Source organism: Pyxicephalus adspersus, chromosome 1, assembly GCF_032062135.1.
Source record: "Pyxicephalus adspersus chromosome 1, UCB_Pads_2.0, whole genome shotgun sequence".
Classification (NCBI taxonomy): Eukaryota; Metazoa; Chordata; class Amphibia; order Anura; family Pyxicephalidae; genus Pyxicephalus; species Pyxicephalus adspersus.
In genome coordinates this window covers 68,672,163-68,694,307 of record NC_092858.1, presented here as the reverse complement: position 1 = coordinate 68,694,307, position 22,145 = coordinate 68,672,163, and the positions used below count along the sequence as shown (strand labels likewise).

The 22,145-nt window shown below is 36.6% G+C and overlaps 1 protein-coding gene across 1 annotated transcript in view; it reads right to left on the bottom strand.

The window, feature by feature from the left end:
• LOC140331906 (ATP-binding cassette sub-family C member 5-like) overlaps positions 1-21,943 on the bottom strand; it is a gene marked incomplete in the record, with an annotated part of 32,790 nt that extends 10,847 nt beyond the window's left edge. The window contains 12 exon segments of the mRNA XM_072413243.1: positions 1,624-1,748; positions 3,957-4,028; positions 4,883-5,206; positions 5,678-5,785; positions 6,546-6,694; positions 7,364-7,511; positions 8,280-8,453; positions 9,319-9,552; positions 9,911-10,058; positions 13,797-13,952; positions 20,576-20,684; positions 21,800-21,943. Coding sequence (XP_072269344.1) covers positions 1,624-1,748; positions 3,957-4,028; positions 4,883-5,206; positions 5,678-5,785; positions 6,546-6,694; positions 7,364-7,511; positions 8,280-8,453; positions 9,319-9,552; positions 9,911-10,058; positions 13,797-13,952; positions 20,576-20,679 — 1,742 coding nt within the window.
• Positions 21,944-22,145: the final 202 nt, after the last annotated feature.

Sequence of the window (22,145 nt, the reverse complement as noted above, 5' to 3'; positions counted from 1 at the left end):
TATGAAATAACACATTTATTCAACATATTCCCCTATTAGACTGATGCACTTGGTACAGCGTAGTTGCATCTTTTCTAGACCGTTCAAATAAAAGTCCTTTGTTTGGGCTGCAAACCAGCTCTTAGCAGCATCTTTGACTCCAGAAATGTCCTCGAAGCGATGCCCCTTCAGGTGTTTTTTCAAATTCGGGAACAGATAATAGTCTGAAGGGGTCAGGTCAGGTGAGTAGGGGGATGGTGGACCAATTGGAAACCCAGGGTGTTCAATTTGGCAGCCACAGCGTTGGACGTGTGTGCATGTGCATTGTCCTGCAAAAAAAGGATCCCTTTCGTCAACTTTCCATGGCGTTTCGTCTTAATTGCCTCCTTCAGCTGGTCCTGGAGGTTAGCATATTACTGTCTGGTGATACTAGAGCTCTGAGGTAGGTAGTCCACCAACAGAATACCATCTTTGTCCCAGAAAACGGACGCCATTACTTTTTTGGCCGATTTCTGGGTTCAGAATTTCTTTGGCCACAAGGATCCGCTGTGGCGCCATTCCTTTGACTGTTCTTTGGTTTCAGGATCATAGATGTGGAGCCAGTTTTCATCCTCAGTCACTAACCTAGCCAAAAAGTCCTGTGCAGCTTCAAAATGAGCCAAAACGGCTTTGGATGCTTCAACTCATTCCTTCTTCTGATCACTGTTCAAACATTTCGGCCCCCACTTCGCTGAAAGCTTGCACATGTCCAGGATAATGGTGATAACAAACCCAACACGCTCCCGTGAGATGTCAAGTATCTGGGCAATCTTTTTTGCTATCTGGTCCTCAGTAATCAGCTCATGGACAGCATCGCAGGTTGCCGAGTCAGTTGAGGTTGGGGGGCGCCCACTGTGGAGCTCATCTTCAACGGTGAAATGCCCAGTCTTGAAACGAGATATCCAGGTTTTGACAGTGCTGTAGGAAGGACACTTCTCCCCCAGTGTTTGTGACAGCTCAGTGTAAATGTCCTTTGCTGACTTTCCCTGGAGAAACAAAAACTTTATGATGGCCCGTAATTGCAACGACGTGAAACTTGCTTGTGCTTCTGCCATCACAGCTTCTCACTAAAAGAAAAAACAGTTTTAAGAATCGCAAAGACCTGATATTTGCACAGTTACGTACTAAGATGTTAGGCTGTCATATGCCCCCACACTCATTTTCCTATTTTATCTAGAAGGGGGCAAGGCCAGGAACTTCCCAGCACCCCCTCGTACATTTGTTTGAAGGAACATCGTTTGAAATCTTTCACATTTCATGGCTTTAAGTTATAGCTCTAGATGGAAATATTGATTATAAATGTACTCCTAACTGGGCAATCCTGTAGTTGTTGTTTAAAGAGGTGACAGACCTCTTTGCCTTGCTGCTTGCTATTGTATCATCTTTGTCAAGGGAATGCCCCAAGTCAATGCAAATTATAACATAAAGATTTTAATATAGTAACAACAACAATGATATAAAATACTTATTAACCATTGCAAAAATAAATAAATAATTAAATACTTTTTTTTCTTTATTTCACATATGTCAGTGCAAAGCCGACAACCTGCATAAACAGGTTACCATACTGTCAAAATTTACATAGTAGATTTGAACATAGCTTACTTTTCTTCTTCATATTCTTCCCCAAACAATATATTCTCTCGCAGGGATGCATTAAATATCCAGGCCTGCTGGGCTGCATAGGCTATGCTGCCACTCACTGACACTGTTCCCTCCAGTAGGGTCATCTAGATAAGTTAAAACCTCACATCACTAGGTGTGTTTCATAACACTGCATTTTTTATCTCCACAATCAAATAATCAAATAAAGAACTTTAACTGAACTTAGGGAAGGTTAGCAATCACATTTTATCAAAAAGAAGTATATATGTGAGTATATATATATATATATATGTGTGTAATAATTATATATCTTTTCTATATAAATTTTTATATTTATTTAAATAGTAAATCATGTACAGATCACAGCATCCACTCATACCCATAAAAGTAATCACAACAGATTTCAAAAGACATGCAGGGCTATTACTCTTTAGGAATAATTCTTCTAAGGAGCCAGATTTATTAAAACACTATTTAAGAATGGAAAAGAATGAAAACTCTTGCAGGAGAACCTGGGTGATCCATCAAACCCAGAATTGATTTATTACAAACCTTTTGCTATTATTTGGCAAATGTTTTCAATCCTGAATCAGATCTATTACAAGTTTGCTGGATCACCCAGGTTCTTCCATGACAGTCTATCTTCTCCAGTCTTGGAGAGCTTTAATAAATCAGGTCTAAGTGGTGAAATTTTCTCCCATTGGTTTTTCTCTGCCCCATCCTAAGGTTCTGTGTGCTTGGGGTATTAGTGACTTAACCGTGTCTAGCAACCAGAAAAATATTATACACATATATTATATTAATATGTATACAATAAATTGTGGTATGGTAATATAAATGTAGATAGGATAGTATAGAAAGATAGAACATTTTAAAAGCTATACATAGTGTAGTGTCTCTTTCATCATCCAGGAATATATGTATTTTACAGCCTAACACACCAAGGGAGCATGTTTAAATGGCAGGGGCCACCTTCAGTTATCTGTTTAGCTCATATGTTCTTGGAAGAGCAGATTACAGAATGACTTTGCAGTACTGAGCGTGCTTGTGATGTACTTGGCTTTGTATGCCCCGTTTGATAGATAACAAAGTTAAAGGTTCACGTGTGTTTGTGAAATGAATTAAACAGTCTTTCCTAATATATAGCATCAGTTTTCATTGTAGAAATACTGTGCTGGATAAAAAAATTTGCAGACCAATTTACACAGTATAGGTATTGGAATGATGATGATTATTAAAATGTTTTACGCATTATGCATAATGACCTTAAATGTATTTTTAAATAGAATTTGGCACATGTAAATTATTATCAGTGTGCTGTATATGATGGGAGTTTTTATGCACACCTCCAGCTTTACAATTAAAGTTCTTGGACACTGCCAAACCAGATTTATGTTTATTATGGCCAAATTATTATGTCAAGCCCCTCCTTAATAGAGATAGTTGAACAGGTCTGGGTTCAATAACTTTCCAAATCTTAGCATTTTACCCTACTGAGGTCCATGGGAGACAAATCGACCACCACAAGTCTGGCCATAAGCTAATGTAATGTAAAGCTAATAGGTAAACTGCCTTCAGAACATATGCAAACTAGAACTCATTCACTACAAACCTCCAAAAGCAAGACCTGGGTGTTACTGAGGACAATGTTGTCCTACTAAATCTTACCCTGCTCACATATAACACTAGGAACAGTTAGGGGTGAAGTGTCACCCTTGGAGTCCACCCCATTTCTCCTCTTTTCTGCTAGTACCACCACCCTGCTTCTTCTCATAAACCTCCTCAGTTTTTTGGTACCATTGACTTTAAGAAATGAAGGGGGAAGGAATAATCTCCTGCTGTACCAAAGTTATCAGTAAGTCCTCCTGCTGTTGTGTGTCCAGTGCCAAGTCTATGACGCCACACACTGTGTGTTTAAAGAGAATCCCAGAGCATGTTCTTCTACTATATATATACACAGGTACTTATTAATAGAACACCGCTCTGCATTGGTGTAATACAAATACTAATCCCTAAAAGGGAAAACTGTCCCAGAGTGAGTGAACTTTAGAAACCCATACACTATTCAATGGAAAAGTATATTGCACATGTCGGCACAAACTCAATCTCAATCTACCTATTAATCATGACCGGTGAAGTTTTAGATGTATGTTCACTTTCTAAAACACTGTAATATATTATGTTCAGCAATGGTGCAAACCTAACACTTTATACACAAATATACAATTAAATTAGTAAGCAAAATAATGAAACTTTTTAAACAATTATACAACATGCACTTTAAATTTACTGTACTGCAAAATGAGGTATATATGTTTGTTATCCCAACATACCTGACCTAGTATGGATAATATTAATGAACTTTTACCACAGCCAACACTTCCGCAGACTCCAACAAGTTTACCCTGTGGATGGAAAATGTCATTCAGTCAAAATTTGTATTTTGTCCTACTTTATAGTTCTATAGTACCTACATTGTGTATATAACAGGGAGAAAAGATATTTCACACTTTTACTAAAACATAATTGTCAGCATAGATAAACTTTCCACCTAACTTAAAAAAAAAACAAAATCTGGAGCTTGGCAAGGTTTTTCCAATATGCTAAACTGACTGCTGGACAAAAGAGAATCCTGCACACATCAAAAGCTTTATTCTAATGCACCTGGAAGCTCTAAGGCCTAGGGGGATTCACAGCTTGTGAGGTAGCATGGGGCTGTTTTCTTAAAAAATATGGTATAGTATGAAAGGTAGGTAAGCACTGATCAAAAACAACCGTGGTCACATGTTTAATAGAGATTCTCAAGATTTGGGGCACCTGGTGTGTTATTTTGCCTGCCAAAATGTTTGTGATCTGACTGCTCTACAGCAGTTAACTACTATATCTAAAGTCTTTTAGGTCTTTAAGTAACAAGGGCTTAACTCTCTTACAGCCTATGGCTGAACAGTGGAGAAGAAGATGATCATGAACTTCTCTCATTACCAGTCTGTGAGTCTGCTTTCTTCTCACGTCAGCATTCATACAATCCAATTGTCCCCCAGTGCTTCTTTTCCCTCCATTAGTCTGAATTTACCAAATTCAATCCTGGTGCTAACAATGTTTTTTTTTTTGTTTCTTTTTAAATACATTTTTTAATGAACGCATACCTGAATTAAATGGTGCCCTTTAGAATTTACTGTTAACTATGCAATTGTTAATCAAACAAGCAATTAGAAATTCAAGGTAATGCTATCACTAAACTAAGCATAGGAAAACTTACTCTTTGTAAGGTGAAATTGATATTATGAAGCACAGGTGAACCTGCCATTACAGGTATATCCAAATCATTGGCACAGCTGGGGGTTGACTTTACTTTCTGCGTTCCATTTGTCAAGAATGAATCTTTTTGGGGACAGAATGCTTCATACTGCTGTTTCCTCTGCATGGAATCCCCAGATGTATGGTTTTGCTGGTCTACACACTTCTCTGTTGACATCAAAATTCCTGAATCCCATGCAAGGTAAGCACTTTGGTACTCAATAACGAAATCTGAGTTTGTTTTTTCACTGCTGTTCATTGTGTTTTCTTCCATCAGAAGCAGCTTCTACAACCAGGTGGAAAATGCTAATCAGTAATGGGAATTGATGGTCAGTGCATATATTACAAACATCAAGACATCCACTTTTGTTAAAAAAATGATATAGCACATACCATTGCTACACAAGCAACTTTTGATTTTATGTCATTAAACTACCTATTAGAAATACCAAATAGTGGAACTCCAGGCCAACAGCTGATTACACAGTTTAAAAACTTTTGCGTTGCACTGGAGAAGTAGATATAAACAGTTTTTTGCTAATAATTAGAGTTTACATCAACTTTCGTTTTCTTAGTGATTGAGGACTCTACGTATGTTAACTACTTTAACATTTCTGTTTGAACTGTAGTATTGAAATGTCTTTGATTTTGTTTGTTTGTCCTGTACCTCTTGAAGTGTCAAAACTAGAAACGCTAAGTTCACCTTTCAATCATCCTCAGTTTTCCAAATCAAGCATAAAAAACATAATTTCCCCACCTGAAATCTGGAAATGGAAACTGAGGCTTCAGAAGCAGCTCTCACTGCAATTGGAATCATTTTTAGTGCTGAGGTCATTGAGTTGAACACAGTTACGACAGTGAACGCCTGTACAAATTAAACATTAGGATAGTTTAAAATCCATTTTTTAGTTAGTTAATTTACACAAAGGTCTCTGATCAGAAGTTTGTGATTAACATGTGTTTTTGAACAACCACAGATTTGCCTTAAGCATTATTAATTTTACATAGTATTTATAAAGCAGCAATATATTACACTGCGTTTTACAAAGTCCATAGTCATGTCACTAACTGTCCCTCAAAGGAGCTCACAATCTAATGTCCCTCAGTCATATGTCTTTAATACTGTCTAAGGTCAACTTTCAGGGGGAATCCAAATAACTTAGCTGCATATTTTTGGAATGTGGGGGGAAACCAGAGTACCCAGAGGAAACCCACACAAACATGGGGAGAACCTGCAAACTCCATGCAGATAATGTCCTGGTCGGGATTCGAACCTGCAAAGGCCAGAACGCTAACCTCTGAGCTGCCGTGCAACCCATATCCTAATTAATAGCCAATACCAATCAATGTGATCAACTACCCTATTGTCTTATATTAATGAAGACCTGCTGAAATTACCCATTTTCTAGCCTTATTAACATTTTTATGTTTTTGTACATAGCTAAAGTTTTGTAAGGTTACCATCTACAATAGCAGGAATTTCTATGTTAATTTAAGAAGTGTCAGAAGTTTTGATAATCTTGGCAATTTTAGACTGTTCAGGAACTAAGAATAAATTTCTAATTCATAGAGTTCAACTATAAATGCCCATACATATGTAAGCTCTCCATTGCCATATTTCTCACCTGTGGTGCTGTCAGATCATATCCAAGAGCCATGTGCAATGTGAATGTGCATACACTTGCAATCACAACCACCACTGGTGCAATTCCTGATGTGACACTTTGCACATACCCCGCCTTCTCCAAAAAGGATTTTTCTACATTTCTGATAGCTAAAAAGGCAGAATTGTGAAAAATCAGATAAGTAGCAATAAAGAAAAAAACTTGTTGAAGAACTGCCATTACGTTTATGTTAAGGTAGTATTGTCATGATACAAAATTTTAATTGTGAACACTTATAGAAGCGTTTCTAACAATTTGTGCCTGACTTAGGTGATGATATTTTGCAACATCTTAGCACTTACCAGCTAATGTAAAGCATTATTATAGGCAAATTTTAATTTTATCTTTCCAATAAAAATTAGACAATTGAATTGATGCCTGCGTGTCCAAAAATTAGGGGGAGCTTTGTACTACAGTTCCCATTTTGCATATCTGCTGGGCCACTGTGAAGGGAACCAGGGTCCCAGATGTTTTTTTTAATTCTACTATGCAAATTGGAAAAAAAGGTTTAAGAACAAGTGGGCAGAATCACCTAAACTCCCAAGCAGGAGAAAAGTTTCCAAAAAAACCATCATTGAAATCTTCAAGAGGTGTAAGAAGCAAGTAAAGAACTTAGCCCACCACAATCTGTTCCAATCCGAAAAATCATCTTTGGGCGAACTTATCCACTGATAAAGCAGTGTAAAATGTAATGGCTTACATACCACTACATAATACAACTCCATTTACCGCAAGATGTTATATATTGCACTATAAAAAAAGGAATACAATGCACCCACCTTGAATATTACGCATGAAAGTGTTTTCCCATGCATACATCTTAATGAATCGAATGCAGGTTAAAATTTCATTCATTGCTCTCACTCTTCGATCTGTGATTCTGATACCCTTTTTCCTAAAATAAGCAGTCAATTTTGAGGCCAACATCTAGAGGAAATTACAGAGAATTTAACACATACACTGCAGATAAATAAAAAGGGCAAGTGAGTAACTTTATATGAACTTGTTTAATAAACTATACTATTTTAGAAAAATTAAATGCGTATTTAACAAAGTATTACAAAAGTGTTACAAAGTATAAAGTTCACATGCCTAAAAAAAAAATTGAAAATTTTAATCTCAGTGAAGAAAACTTTGTAAGGTTATCAGTATTTCTTTAAAACACTAGAACTACCAATTATTAGGAAGCCAAAAAGCATCCCCTAATATAATGTGCAGTAATTCCCACCGTGGGGTCAAATGACAATGAGCAGGTGGCAGAGAACTGTCCCCATACCTCAGTAGATTAAATTCAGACAGCTGTCTCTGAGGTGACCTTGTCACAAGCTGGCAGTGAGTTGGAATTGTACTATTTCTACCAACACTGTTTCCAGAAACAAAAGGTAGACATTGGTAAACAGTTATTTATACAATATATACATCACTAAACCATATGAGTTCTACATACAGATAGCTATAAAAGGTCTCTAGAGAATCATTACATATGAATATTTAACAATAAACGTTTATTAACTTATATACCTTACAATATCTAGGCTATATATTACCTTTATAATTATTACAAATTTTAATGTGTTGTTTTTCAAACTGTATACCTTACATAATAATAACTTACAATAATAAAATATATATGATGACTCTTCGCTACTTTTAAAATATTCTAATTTGTAGTATCTAGTCAAAAGTCAGTCTTACCATTAATAGATAAAATACAACAAATGCAGCAGAACCTATTAATGCTGTTGGTCCCAGGTACATCACGGTGTATAGAAGTCCCATGAGAGCTATGAAAGGACCAGCAGCCAAAATACAGCCAATAGAGGCTGCTTCATAAAGTCGATTACCATCACTGGAGCACATGTTAATAAGCTGTAAGACAAAGAATATAACTTCTTCATTAAATATCACAGCACACCTAATACCTATCATGACTTATGTATACCTACTGTATAGCTTGAAGGGTGTCTTTGGAAGATACAAGAAATTGGCATTGTAAGTATACTGTAATCATATGATTACATTCTGACACAAAGCCATTCTCAATATGTGCATTGCTTTTTCCTATATATGTTGCTGTTTGTGTGGCTTCTTATGGCCCCTGCTTAGCATAGGCAAATGTGGGGGTCATTTGGAGTGTAAAGCCCAAAACTACATAACACCCAGCATTTCTAAGCAGTAGCTCAACCAACAGTAGGAAGTATCCCCTACAAATGCAATAAAATACAATAAAATGTCAAGAAGTTCAAATGTCTATAGGGTAATTTTTATTAGTAAGGTATCAGTCAACAGAACATATACCCAACTATCTGATGACAAGGTGGACTTGCCACATCAATCCTGAGATACCAGGTGGGATTGCACCCAAAGTGTCATTTTATTAGTCAGTATTTCCCATAAGGTGCTTTAGACACAATTTTAACCCTTTTTCAACAATTCTGAGTTATCCAACGCATTACTTTAAGAACAGCAACCCAAGGAAGCAGAGATGGAAGATATAGCCATGTGTTACTGTCATTATGGAACTGTACACAAGGGACATACTGAAAGATGCCAGTGACCAATACCAGTAAGAGATACAGTTTAGTTGAATAAAATGTGAAAGCAGCCATTATGTAAAGGAGTTTAAATGTTTATTTTAGGAAAAGGGATGTGTGAAAAACCATGCGTCTTTGGGTACATAGCTCACTAGCATTTAATCACAAAAAGGAAATCAGTGTCTTAGTCGGTAATTTACCTCTCCAGTAGTAACATTCTTTGTTTCTTTAAGTCTTAGGATTTTTCTAAATGCCAGGGCCAAAATTGCTCCCTTTAATCGAATTCCAGTTCTGTAGTTCATAGCCCAATTCAGTGCAAAAGACCAGGACCTTATGAGCTCCGCAGCAAAAATACCAAAGGAAAGAAGCAACCCATAAAGAAGATTGGATTCCATAGCCTCTGAGTACTCCAGCAGTGCTCGGATGAAGATTGCCTTTAAATAAGCAGAAGAATATTTCAACATGATTCTATTTTTTATGTTCATATCTATTCCTTATGTACACCGGAATTAAAGTCAGAGAGAGAGATCGCCACTTAAACTCATAAGGATTTGATATCATATATTGTAGATTGGTAAAGTTTACCAGCAACATGTAAAATGTCTGTCCTACCTATGTATTTGGAGTGTGTGAAGGCCAGCATAAAGAAGTGTTTTAGAACTATAGTAACATTTTTCATTCCAGACAGGAAATATCCCCTTCTCTGTATGGATGTATACGTAATACAGGTAATTCATCTATCTATACCTTTCATGCTTTAACTGTCAACTAGATAAATAAACCCAAACTTACAGGACCAATAAAGTTTGCTGTCATTGTGATAAGCAGACAAAACAAAGCCAGAAGGGATCTAGTTCGACAGAAACGCCATAACACCATTGTAAGGGATGCTTTTGTCTTCCCACATTCCTTCAGCTCTGCTTCCCATAGACGAATTAACCTAAATGGAAAAACAAATGGAACCAATTACTATTTAAACTACACAAACCGTAACAAATCATCACATGTATAGTACATTCTTTGAGTATAGTTACATTTTTTAAACTATTTTTTCTTGTTGTGCTGTACTTGCTTTGTGGTGGAAGTTTTTGCTATCAATTTTAGATGTTTCTATGCATCTCTATTATTTAGGGTTGTATCAATTCATTTACAAAGCAGCATAGAAGTTCATAGTAGTACATATTGTATAAAAAACAATAACAATTATTTACATGGGATTTAGCATTTGTTTAAAATCCTGATTGAACGTTTATGTTAATCAAGTTTAAAAACATTTAAGGTACATCAAAACAAAAGGTAAAGACTAGAAACCTAGGATATAGTTAGCTAATTTTAACCGTAATTTAACTTAGGATTTAAAATTAACGATATTAATGAAAAAACAAATCATGTGGATATCTCCTAAATTTCTGAACTAGTACATCAATCATGATTGGAATAGCTAGTTGGCATCCACACAAAGCTTTTATAATATGACCTCTGAATTCTAGGTTAAAGAAAACATAGAGATGTTGCAGGAGCCAACTAATTACATGCTTTATATAAGATATTTGCTTTACATTATGATATTTATCACTGTTTTGTTTTGTTTATCAATTTCTGATAGTGTTTATGGTCCTGACATTAGCAAAACATTGTCAGAAATTTTAATCATATCTTACTCTACTAAAATTGAGTTTTTTAGAAATCCAGTAACAGGCAACGACACCAAACAAGGATAATTGAAAACTCCCTGCCATTCAAGTACTTCCTAAGTACTTCACTTTGTATAGAAAGTGGTGCTCCTTGCCAAAAACAACTTTTGCCCCTCTTTTGCCACTCTGCCCGCAGATCATCTATCCAGCAGCTTGCAGCACCCTCAGCCTCCTCTTAGCTGTGCAAAGATGTGCTTAGCATCCCCTGCGCTCTTGTCACAGCTGTATGTGCAGCAGCCAATGAGCAGAGTAGTTCCTGGTTGCAATCTTGTCCTGCTATGGGCTGCTAACCTTATTTATACCTCCCTGATTCCAGGCTCTCGTTGCTGGATTCTCAGCCTTTGTTACCTGAGACTTGCTCAGATGTTCTCCATCATATTGTGCTTTTTTGGATTCCTGACCTGTACCTGGAACTTGACCACAATTGTCTGCCTCCTGCCCTGACTTGTGCTTGAACCTGACCTACGCTTGCCTGCCACTTGCCCTAACCTGTGCGTGGACTTAGACTATGCTTGCCTGACCAGGAGACACTTACACTCCATACCCCAGGTAATCCTCCGTCACCTGCCAGGGGACGTAGCCCTAACGCCCCCGCTTCCCACCCACCCTACAAGCAATAGGGATCCCATAATCTACCCAACACACATATATGACATATGGCCTTTAAATCCCAAAGGGCTCTTGTGCAGCTACATACTCTGCATAAATGGTATGTGTGCCCCTTCTAACATTTGTAAGCTGAAAAAAAGCAAGCAAAGGTTTTGTATAAGCTTACTCTTCACAATGCTTATTCAGGCTAGTGTTTACAAGTTTAAGCCTGTGTGAACAAGGCCTAACTGTTGCTAATCATAAATATTGTGCACTTTAGTTTTATAGAATCTTTTAAGATGTATGTGTACAATAACAACTAAAATATATTTGTCTCTATTTTTAAACTACTGGCTGAGATTAAAAACACAAGAACTGAAAAGTGCTTTATATGTTGTGTGACTTTCATTCCACTTTTAAACAGTACGTGACTAGTGGGATGGAGAGCTCATAAGCACAAAAACTGTTATTTTATACTAAGCATTACTGGGATATTGTGAATCAGATCAGAGTTTAAATATTTTTGTAGCACTGCGGCAAAGACAACTATGTTTTGGGATTGTTATTTTAAAAGAATGGTACAGAATGGTAGCTCTGAGCCAAATGGAAGCTGCTGTTTAATGTTTTCCCGTGTTATAAGAACTGAAGTGAGAACAGTAGATATAACAATAATCCAAAAGATTTAGCGCTCAAGAGAGTTTCTGTTAGATGTGGGTATTTCATGTGCTATTCACTATAGAGGTAGATTGTTTTTTCCCAAATTTTTGTATATAACAAGATCACTTACTGAGTAATTCAATAAGTTAAAATCAAACAAAATAAAGATCAGAATCTTTATTTATCATAGAGTTCCTGATAAGAATTTCCTAATCACATTATTCAATCAAATTACAGACTGTTAGTTTTAAGCATAAATTGATAACTAAGGGCCAATGCTAACTGGCTGCACAAGAACAGCCTTTGGTTACCTAAATAGGTGGAATGCAGGGCAAGTAAAAGAAGCCTAAATTGCATCCCTGTGGCCCATATTTTTCTATAAATCATTATATATGCAGAATAGAGGTTTTGCATTTGGAAACACACAAATAGGGGAAATACAGAGGCTAACAAACTCCTTCTAGTCTGGCTTCAGTACTGATCTGAATTTTCCTCTTCTTTGCGTAACTGACCTAAGATAACCATAGGATTGGGAAAGACAAACTGAAGTCAGAACCTCTTATCTATTTGATGGTCCTGTATCAGTGACTAAAAAATGCTAAAACCACTGGTTTAACAAAACAGCCAAGAAACTTTCATTATTAGGAGTGATCAGCATTAGAACCTCCAGACTAAGTGCAGTCCTGTTTCCCTCAGTGTCTTAGGTAAGCTATGTTCACACTGGCCATAAGGTTGTGGTGGGCTTCCTCGTGCCAGGGAACTCCTGCCTCTCAGGGGACGCTAAATGTAGCATCTGCCAGTGGCAGCTCCAAAAGGAATAAATAGCGGTGGCACAGCTCACTGCTGCCAGTTATCAAATGTCCAGACACCGGTTCTTTAGGCTGCACCTTGCTCAATCGTGAGGCAGGTCTGAACCCCCCCTAAGCTTACAGTAATTTTATTGGGTCCACTTATTCATATTTATATTTCTCACTATGATGTTATTAAATATGGCAACAGATGTCTGTAGTGGACTGCAGACTGCAGAGGAAACAGTTACTTGTTTACTTTAATTTGTTTACTTTAACAAGGTGGATGTGTTCAGAGTACCTTTGCTAGCCTAATGCTCTCATTTTAGTAGATCCAACACTAGTAAACCTGGGGGTAAACTATTAAAGTAATAATAATGTCTTGATTGGGTGATACACCTCTTGTTAATATTTTAAATGTTTTTTCATGGGAGGTCAATAGTGTAAAAAGTTTGACCTGCAATACAAGCTGACGTGGTTGGCTTGGGACTGGTTCAAGGAATCGTCCCAATTTAAATCAATGTGGCAATAAATCTTGCAGAGTGTTGGAGAGTTGGAATTTTGTTAGGAATAGGTTTTAATGTACTTTTGATATGTTAATACGAAAGGCCAGTCGGAATTCCCACCCCCCTGTGTCCCCTTTCAGAGGGAATTCCCTCACGTACTGTCCCTGTGACCATACAAGTGGATGGGGGACTTTTTTTACAGACTGCCCTGAAAACATTTCCAAACCTAAACCAGGAATAGAATTTGGAAGCATTTAGTCATTTTCAAGTGTTCTGTTCCATGAGATTATCCAAGTAGCCTAATCCTAAAGATTATATATAGCAGAACTTTAATACAAAAGTAAAAATATGTTTTCTGTTATGAATTTTGGGGAAGAGGATTAGGCATGTTAGACTCTCTACCAACATTATATTGTTTATGGAATGATATAGAGAAACAGTTTACCTTTGGCAGTTCTTTTCTGCTGAGTCTTGAGAAGGAAGATCCCAGAGATCACTCATATTAAGTTCAGAGAGCCGGAAAGCCTTCCTTGCAAGTGGTGTGATCCAATTTAAAGTCATAAAGGAAAATAAACCGGCATTGTCTATAGGATGGCGATGTCTATAAGTAGATATAAGGCTTATTTTAAATTCCTTAAAATCTCTTATGTTACGAAGTAAAACATATGGCAAATATAAAAAATTTTTTAAACATTCTTTATTTTTATAATACATTTTACCAGGGGTCAACAACAGTACAAACACATTGGAATAACGCTACATCAGGAATAGATACATCAGGATAAAATCATGACTACATGAAAAGACATTACATATAGAACGCACCAAGATTGCAGCATGAACATTTCAGAACATATGTGGTACAATATACTTCAGGATGCAGGGTATTCAAAGTTATGCAGAAAAGAAAAGAAAAAAAGGGAAATACAAAATAGGCGGGGAGGTTACATCTACAAAGGCAAAGCACAGAACATATTCTTTTAGAGTACTCTCCTTATTTATTTAATGTGTCTTATCACTGGCTTATTTAGATACCTTCAAATAATTCACTCTTTAGGTGTATAGCAATTTTGAATAAAGACTGGTTAGAACCCCTGTCAGTTGTGATGCTGATCAGAAATGGTCAGAAATGCATGTGAAAGGGGTTGTAGCAACACAATGCAATGCATTGCGTTTAACAGGAACGTCAGACATGCAGAGTATCAGAAACACATATGTACTGCACATAGTAAGAACAAGTTCTTATCAAGAAGTCATTGGAAGTGTCACCATTGGAAAATTTAATCTCCATTTCTCCGCTACTGACAACTCAGAATGTGGATATTGCCATTTTTAGTCCTGGTGACAATAATGAATCATTTTTTAAGACATTGAACGCCTTTTGTTTTGTTTTGATGCACCTTACATGTATTTAACTAATTTAAAGTTCAAGTTCAAACTTTAGGGGTCTATTTATAAATGTTTTCACCCAAGATAAACCCCGTTTTTTTTTTAAATGTACAGGTTTTTCACATTAGATTTAATCATAAAATGTGTAAATTAACTTTTACTCTTATTTCATACAATTTGTAATTGAATCCAATATAAAAACTTTGTGAATTTTGTAAAAGTGTGAGTCTCGGATGAAAACATTTAAAAATAGACTCCTAAGTCTACTCATCACGGGTAGTTTAGTCCTCAGTAAAACAAGGACACCTGACTTGCATTTAAAATTCCAGTAAAAGATTCACAAAATTTTCCCCTGTTATTCGTAAAAGGATTATATTCTCTTAAAAGCATAGTCAATCCTAAACAGTGGAAATGACCCCTTATAATTTATTGCACTCAGTAAGCAGCACTTCCAGGGGGGTAACTTGTACTCAGTTTACAGTTCACTCAGTTTACAGTTCAGAAGAAGCTCTCAGCTCCACTTCTGCAGCCATTGGGTGCAGGCACATCACATTCCCAGGCAAATGTAGGATAATTCATATAATGGAAAGCTGGACTCACCAAGCTGCTGTTCATTAGGTTTATTTAGATTATCATGTGGAAAAAGGAACTAGCAAAGACACTGATGATTCCTTTTTCCAGATGGTATTATAAATAAACCTGCTGTATGGCTTACTAATAGCAGAGCTGGGAACTGGCAGAGGGGTTAGAGGAGTTCAATGACACTTATAACAGGAAGTAGGTAGGTAGGCCACTCATGTTTAAGTTGCAGACATTGCAGGTAAGGTTTATAGTGTTTCAACTAACATGTACATAGTGAGCTTATTTTTTTACAGTTCTCCAAGACTGGAGAAGATAGACTTTCATGGGGAAACCTGGGTGATCTGGCAAACCTTTAATAAATCAGGCCTAGTGTCTTAATTTTAGGTACTGAACTATTTAATCCATTCCTTTAGACAGACATTACAGTTTCCTGTATTAATTAACTTTTGCTGTAGTATTGGTATCCTCAGTTTTAGATTGTTATAATCATACTCAAGATTAATAATAGGTTTACTTCATACAATGGTTTCACTGTTTTACCTACAAATAATTTAAAGAATTTAATTTGATGATCCTCATGTGTGAAAATATCATGAAATTAATTTAATAAATAGAGTTGCCTAAAACTTTCACATGGACAATATGGTGATGATTTTATTACTTTATTATATATTTAAAGACATTTTGTTTTTCAAATTGGAAAAAAAAATAATTGAAGAGTCCTTTGTGGGGAAGTTCAGTGGAGGTGAATCACAATTTTTTTTGAGGTGTAACTAAGGTTGAAAATAAATTACAGAGTATAGCTGATCTAGTAACAACTGTCTATGTGGATTTTTCTCTCATTGGAATAATTTTCTGCTATTTTCTCTCTCCTCAACAAGGCTTAGACAGCAGACACAAACCACACAAGTATCCTAACCAGTAAACAATAACAATATGTAGGTATATCACTCAGATACAAGAAGAATAGTATATAGATCACAATTACATGAACTACAGGATGGCAGGAGAATAGATTTGTCTGTTCACTTCTGTGCCAGGCTGTGACTTTTCTGTCCTTTTGACCTTTGTTTTTTATCAGACTGACTCACCAGATTTATATGAAATCAGTTCTCACCTACCTACACAAAATTACCTCTCACATGTTTGTTCGAATAACATCAAATTACATCTCACTTGCTTCAGTAAGTAAATAAATGAAATCTCAAACTAACTGCAAATATTACACTGAGCAGTTGTATTACGCAGGTTCTGTTATCTGTCACTAACTGGTGACACACACATATGAAAGATCATAGGCAGACCACATGTAGAGCACAAGTCACAACCAAATGGTTAGATTGCTGGAAGTATTTCCATTCTACTAATCATGCACTGGATGGTCCATAGGAAAATACAGGGAATTCACTTCTGCAGATGATTAGCAAGTCTGGGTTCTCAGCCAAGTAGCTGTGTCAATTAAGGTGGATTAGGAGATCTATCATCAAATTAAAGGAGAGCTATGAAAACACTACAGGTGATTTGGGTTGCTACTGTCTAGCATGAGCTAATGATTCACAATTTGTTTTTGAAAGACCAATATCACAATAAATTCTACCACAAATTATCTGTCATGTTACTAGATGAGAAATAATTACACTTATGTTTTGTCCTGGATATAAAAAAACTATTGTAAATACTGTAAGGATAAGATCATTAAATAAATACGTTTTATTGGAATTCTCAGTATTAGTCAGAACTGTAGCATACAGCCCAATGCATTCTAATAGACTACAACCAACTATGTCTACATGCAAGCTAGATGAAAAAGCCTTTAGAAGTTAGATTGTTTTCTGGTGTGTAGCACTAGCTACTAGCTGAACGTTATGATCTTTTTCCTATTGTGTATCGTAAAGTATTTTATGTGACACAACATTTCACATATTCAGTAGTGATTAATTTCTGCAAGCCAATAAAAAAAAAGAAAATATTTCAATTTGATTGCAAATATCCACTGACTGAAGTGAATGTCATACCAACCTTATATGTCATAAAAATTCTACATTTCAAATCAATATGTTATGTGATCTTTTTTACATACAGTCCATTGGTAACTATCCAAGGGTACCCCAGATATGTGTGTTTCAGCTGATGGCACAGAGAGTGAAAAAACAGCCAATTTTATCCCAGGAACTCCTGTTGAGCTCAAATGAAATAAAGAGTATTTAAAAGAAAGAACAAGGCAGACACTTGCTGTTGATACACTTTAATGTTTTCTAGTTACCGGGAACCTGCACCCACAGACTGCACACATAGCCACAAAAAAAGCTAAAATGTAAGGGACAGGACTTCCTTCTGGCCTCAGGCAAACAAGAAGAATTCTGCCTTTAATAACAACAGCAGAATAAATTCCTCTTTCATATACTCCTTAAAGTGCGCCTATACCTATGCAGATATGTACCATAAATACTGCCAACACGCCAGAGGCTCCCCACCCTCTCTATCTACCAATGACTGCCCTGAATACCCATGGGCTCCAGGAAGGGGACACTGTGGTGATCCTTGAGACGGCTGGCAACAAGTCATCACCAAGGCCTGGTTGGTGATTTAAACCCTTTTTTTTCATATGCCCTGGGTGAAGTGTTAATTAATTTTGCTGTGGGAAATTTCCTCTTTATCTCAATTCCAATCTATCCCCGTACTTGCGATCTGGGCAGTGTGGAGGATGAAATAAATTAGTAATATGCTCGTAGAAACATCTTTAGCTCTTTTGATTTCCTCAAACTGAAGTTTCAGGTATGTAATAAATCCCTATTTTGCTTACATCTACAAATATTTCAAGTACTAGATATCTCCTGTTGTTGGAGATATCTCACGCCTCAAGCTGACTTTGTTCAAATCTTTTATAAATGCCATAGAATTGTGGTTTACTGGGATGATATAACAAGCTTTATTTCCAAACATCTAGAAATGTCTCCTTTGAGTGGTGTTATTGCAAATGCAGAAAAAAATGTCTAAGTTTGTTGCTTTTTTATGTCAGGAAAGTCAATTTTAGTATTTTGGAAGGTCCTTATTAATAAATCTCTACACCTTTTGAAAGTGGCCTACATTAGCAGAGATTCCAAGTTTAGGTAGTTGTGGCTTAGCTGAACTCATACCATAGAAAATCTAGACTAAAGCTAATCTGTAAATGATCTTTTATGACCGTTTCCAGTGACAGCTGAACAAATGAGGACTGTCCACATAGCGGCTGTTCTGTTCTGGGGAGGATGATTAAGAAGCACCCCAAGCTCTTCCCTGTTGACATGCTCAGCGGACCTTCAAAATTGTTGTTCATTGATCCACCTTGGTGAATTGATGAAAGACATCTGGTGACCGCTGTACACATGTCAGGCTCTCACCCAAGATTAGCACGACCATTCATCTGAAGGGATAGCTGACACGTGTATGCAGCCTAACTTTTGTTTCTGGCTTCTTGCAATTCTGTTTTATCACCCTGTGTGTGATGTATGCACTTGCCATTCTCATTCCCTTTCATTCCCTCATTACTTGGTCTTTGTCTCAACACAGAGTCTATTATCTGTTTTTTTATCACTACTGGTTTGATGTTTATTCTTCTCTGTTTCTTAAGCTGCATACACACCTGCAATAATTATCATTGGAAACAAACGACTTACGACTAATTTAAAAAGTGCATGGGAGAAATGTAGGGTTAAATTTTTTTTTTTACACTAAATTAGCATTCCAGTGGGGAATGTTCCCTGAATCACTTAGGTTCTCCTATGATGATCTTCCTTTTGCATTCTTTGGGAACTTTACTAAATCAGGCCCAATGTGTTACTGCTCCCACCAACATGTGTTTAGCTGTTTGGGTCACACATTTTGCTTGACCCAATATTTGGGACCTTGTGGCATAGGCCAGAAAAACCAGCCAAGCTCACCAATACAACAACTCCCAATCTCTAGTATGTTTCTTGGACAATGAAGAAGCATCAACCAGCTGTTGGGGTCCTGGTATTTTCCTCCCTTCTTTACATGTGTAACAAATAAACCCTCTCCAGTAGATCAGAAGGTATGCAAATGTTTAATACAGCGAAATTGTCATCAAAATTACACCATAGTGTATTCATAAAAAGAGCAAATATTGAGTGAAACCAAAAAATATAACTATCTTTTTTTTTTACTCTGTTGGTTCTGCAAGTAGATTTATATATCATGTTTGGGTGTTTTAAAAAATGTAAATGGCAAGAATGCACAATTTAAAATGTGTGCAAAATTTTTGGGACAAATGTCCTGGCAGCTACAAGGTTCACTATTTTATTTGTTTTAGGAGCTATTTTATATGTATTTATTCGTTTTTTTTTTATACATATGTGTTTATTTTATGCATCTATTTATCCTATTTTTAACATTTATTAATGAATTTATGTATGCTGACAAATCCATGTATAGAATTCAGCTTTGAACTAAGTACAGTATTGAGTCACCACTGACCTCACTTCATCTGCCTTACAATTGTATAAATAGGTCTGTTTACTACACTTGACTCACAGATAGGTCATTCATACCAGGGATCAGCACTATGTCAGGAGGAGGGTGAGGAGAGGAACTGCTTGAACAAGAGAGGAGAGCCCAAGGAGAGGAAATCAGGTCAGCGAGAGACTACGGTAGTGGGCAGTCAGTAGGGAACTGGCAGTGGATGGCAGTGATGGTAGGGGAGTGGTGTCCAGTGGAGAACAGTGGCTTGTACTGGTTGGCTAGGACAGGAAGGCAGGATGGATTAATTGGGGGAAAGACTGGCAGAGGAGGAACTGACAACAGCGCATTGGACACAGATAGTGATGAATGTTATTGGAGCTTTTTTTCCCCACTGATTACATTCATAACAAAAGGGTAGTATCAGACACCAGCTGAGTGTAAATTCATGATTGTGTCAAATCACCATGAGCATTGTAAATGTAGCCAATGTACAGTAACTTCAAAAGCAAAGGGTAAAAAATAAACTACATTAAATGTATTCATCCATTTACATCAAATCCCTAACAATGTTTATAACAAAAATAACAAATTTTTTTTTACTATCAATCAAAAGATCTACCTCCCATTCTCAGTTGCTAAGTAAGTGTTGCTTTAAAATATGTCATGGAAAGAGTTACCGGACTTACAGCAAATCCCTAAAAATAATTATAAAGCAAGTGTGCACTATACAGCTATCAATCAAAAGATTAATTCTACACTTTCAGTTTCTTACTGAGATTAATCTCATACAATTACCTTTTGGTAGTGCGAAAGGGTTTAAGTAGTGGCAGGCTGTGTTGGTATTTGTCTGCAAATAAAGGTCCGTCTTTGCTGTCCATGGTGTCCTTGTGGCAGCTCATGGTGTCTAGGTAAAATAATGACAGGTAATAAGAACAAAGGAGATTAAACAAAGTATTGAGCAATAAATGAGCTATCACACCGTCTGGGTATTTTTACACTGCATTACATCCCATCATGACGATGCAGAAACTTTATAACCAGGCAGCAAAAGGTACACTGAATGGTATCCCAGTATTACCTTCAGTACAAAGGTGTTCCTGTTTTCAGATCAGAAAGGTCATTACCCTCTCCCTATAGATTATACCTAATGCCATAACATGTCTCAAACCCAAAACAAGTTTTTTTTTGTTGTTGCCGTCTGTGTCCCATAGATGTATGACACTAAAGCAGGTGCATTTGTTGATATATTTCTTGTCTATTCCCCTTTCTTTGACAAACTGGAAAATTTAAATTTTCCCACACTTTGACCCATTACAATAGCTCACAATCATTCTGATTTACTGGAAGTAAAGTGCCAATATTATTGCTTAAATATCTGCAAAATTCATAAAAATGAACATCTAGCTGACATGATAGGCATTGTTATGAACAATGGCCAGTCCCCTAACACTATAGGTCATAATAAGGATCACCAGTTTTGTTTCAATTGACCATTTCTTAAAGTGGCTGCCCCATTAAAAAATTCAGACTACTTAATCAATTCAAGTGAACTGAGCTGCTAATTGGCAATTTGGGTTGATTTTGGTATGGCAAACAAAACACTAAAAAAGTTTATAAGTTTTGCTCAAAATAAAATGCCAAGCAAATAATTTTAATTGTGCCCCTTTGTGTCAAAGTGAACATGGTAACTAGGGCAAAAAGAAAAAGTAAATCTCTCCAGCAGGGGTCACAGACCACACTAAATTATGGTACAAGTTCTAACACTGACATACCATAAAAATATAAAGAAGGACAAAATAAGGAATTAGCTATCAAATATTAAAAAAAATAGATTCCTAGAATACTGTCATTGAATAATTTACTATTAGAGGTACTAATGTGATTTGCTAAAAATAGGTGTTAGGTAGTGATTTTTAGTAATCTAAGTGTTGTGTAAGTAAAGCTAAATATATCACTAACAAACAGTCACATGGAAAGAGATGTACAAAACATTTGCAGGAAAAATCTAGTCCTCCTTACCTGTGTACTCAAGCTGCCCCAAGCAAAAGTTGATGTCCAGGTATTGCTGTGAATCCAAAGATATGTTTTGGTGTCAGGCACATGACAAAGGTAGTGACACCACTGTGACAAACTCAAGAGTATTGTGTGACTCTGCAACTAACTTTTGACAGCTAGAATTGGAGAACACTCCTCCTCCCCCCCCCCTGCTCCCTGCACTGTGATCCTCCCTCCCATAGGAGTGCAGTCACTCCTCTAACTACCTATTCCTAGTGTGTTCTGGGCTATATATAATACACTACATACTGCACAGATGACAGCTCAAATTCTGGTCACTAGCTTGTCAGGAGATCAGTGTCTGCACACC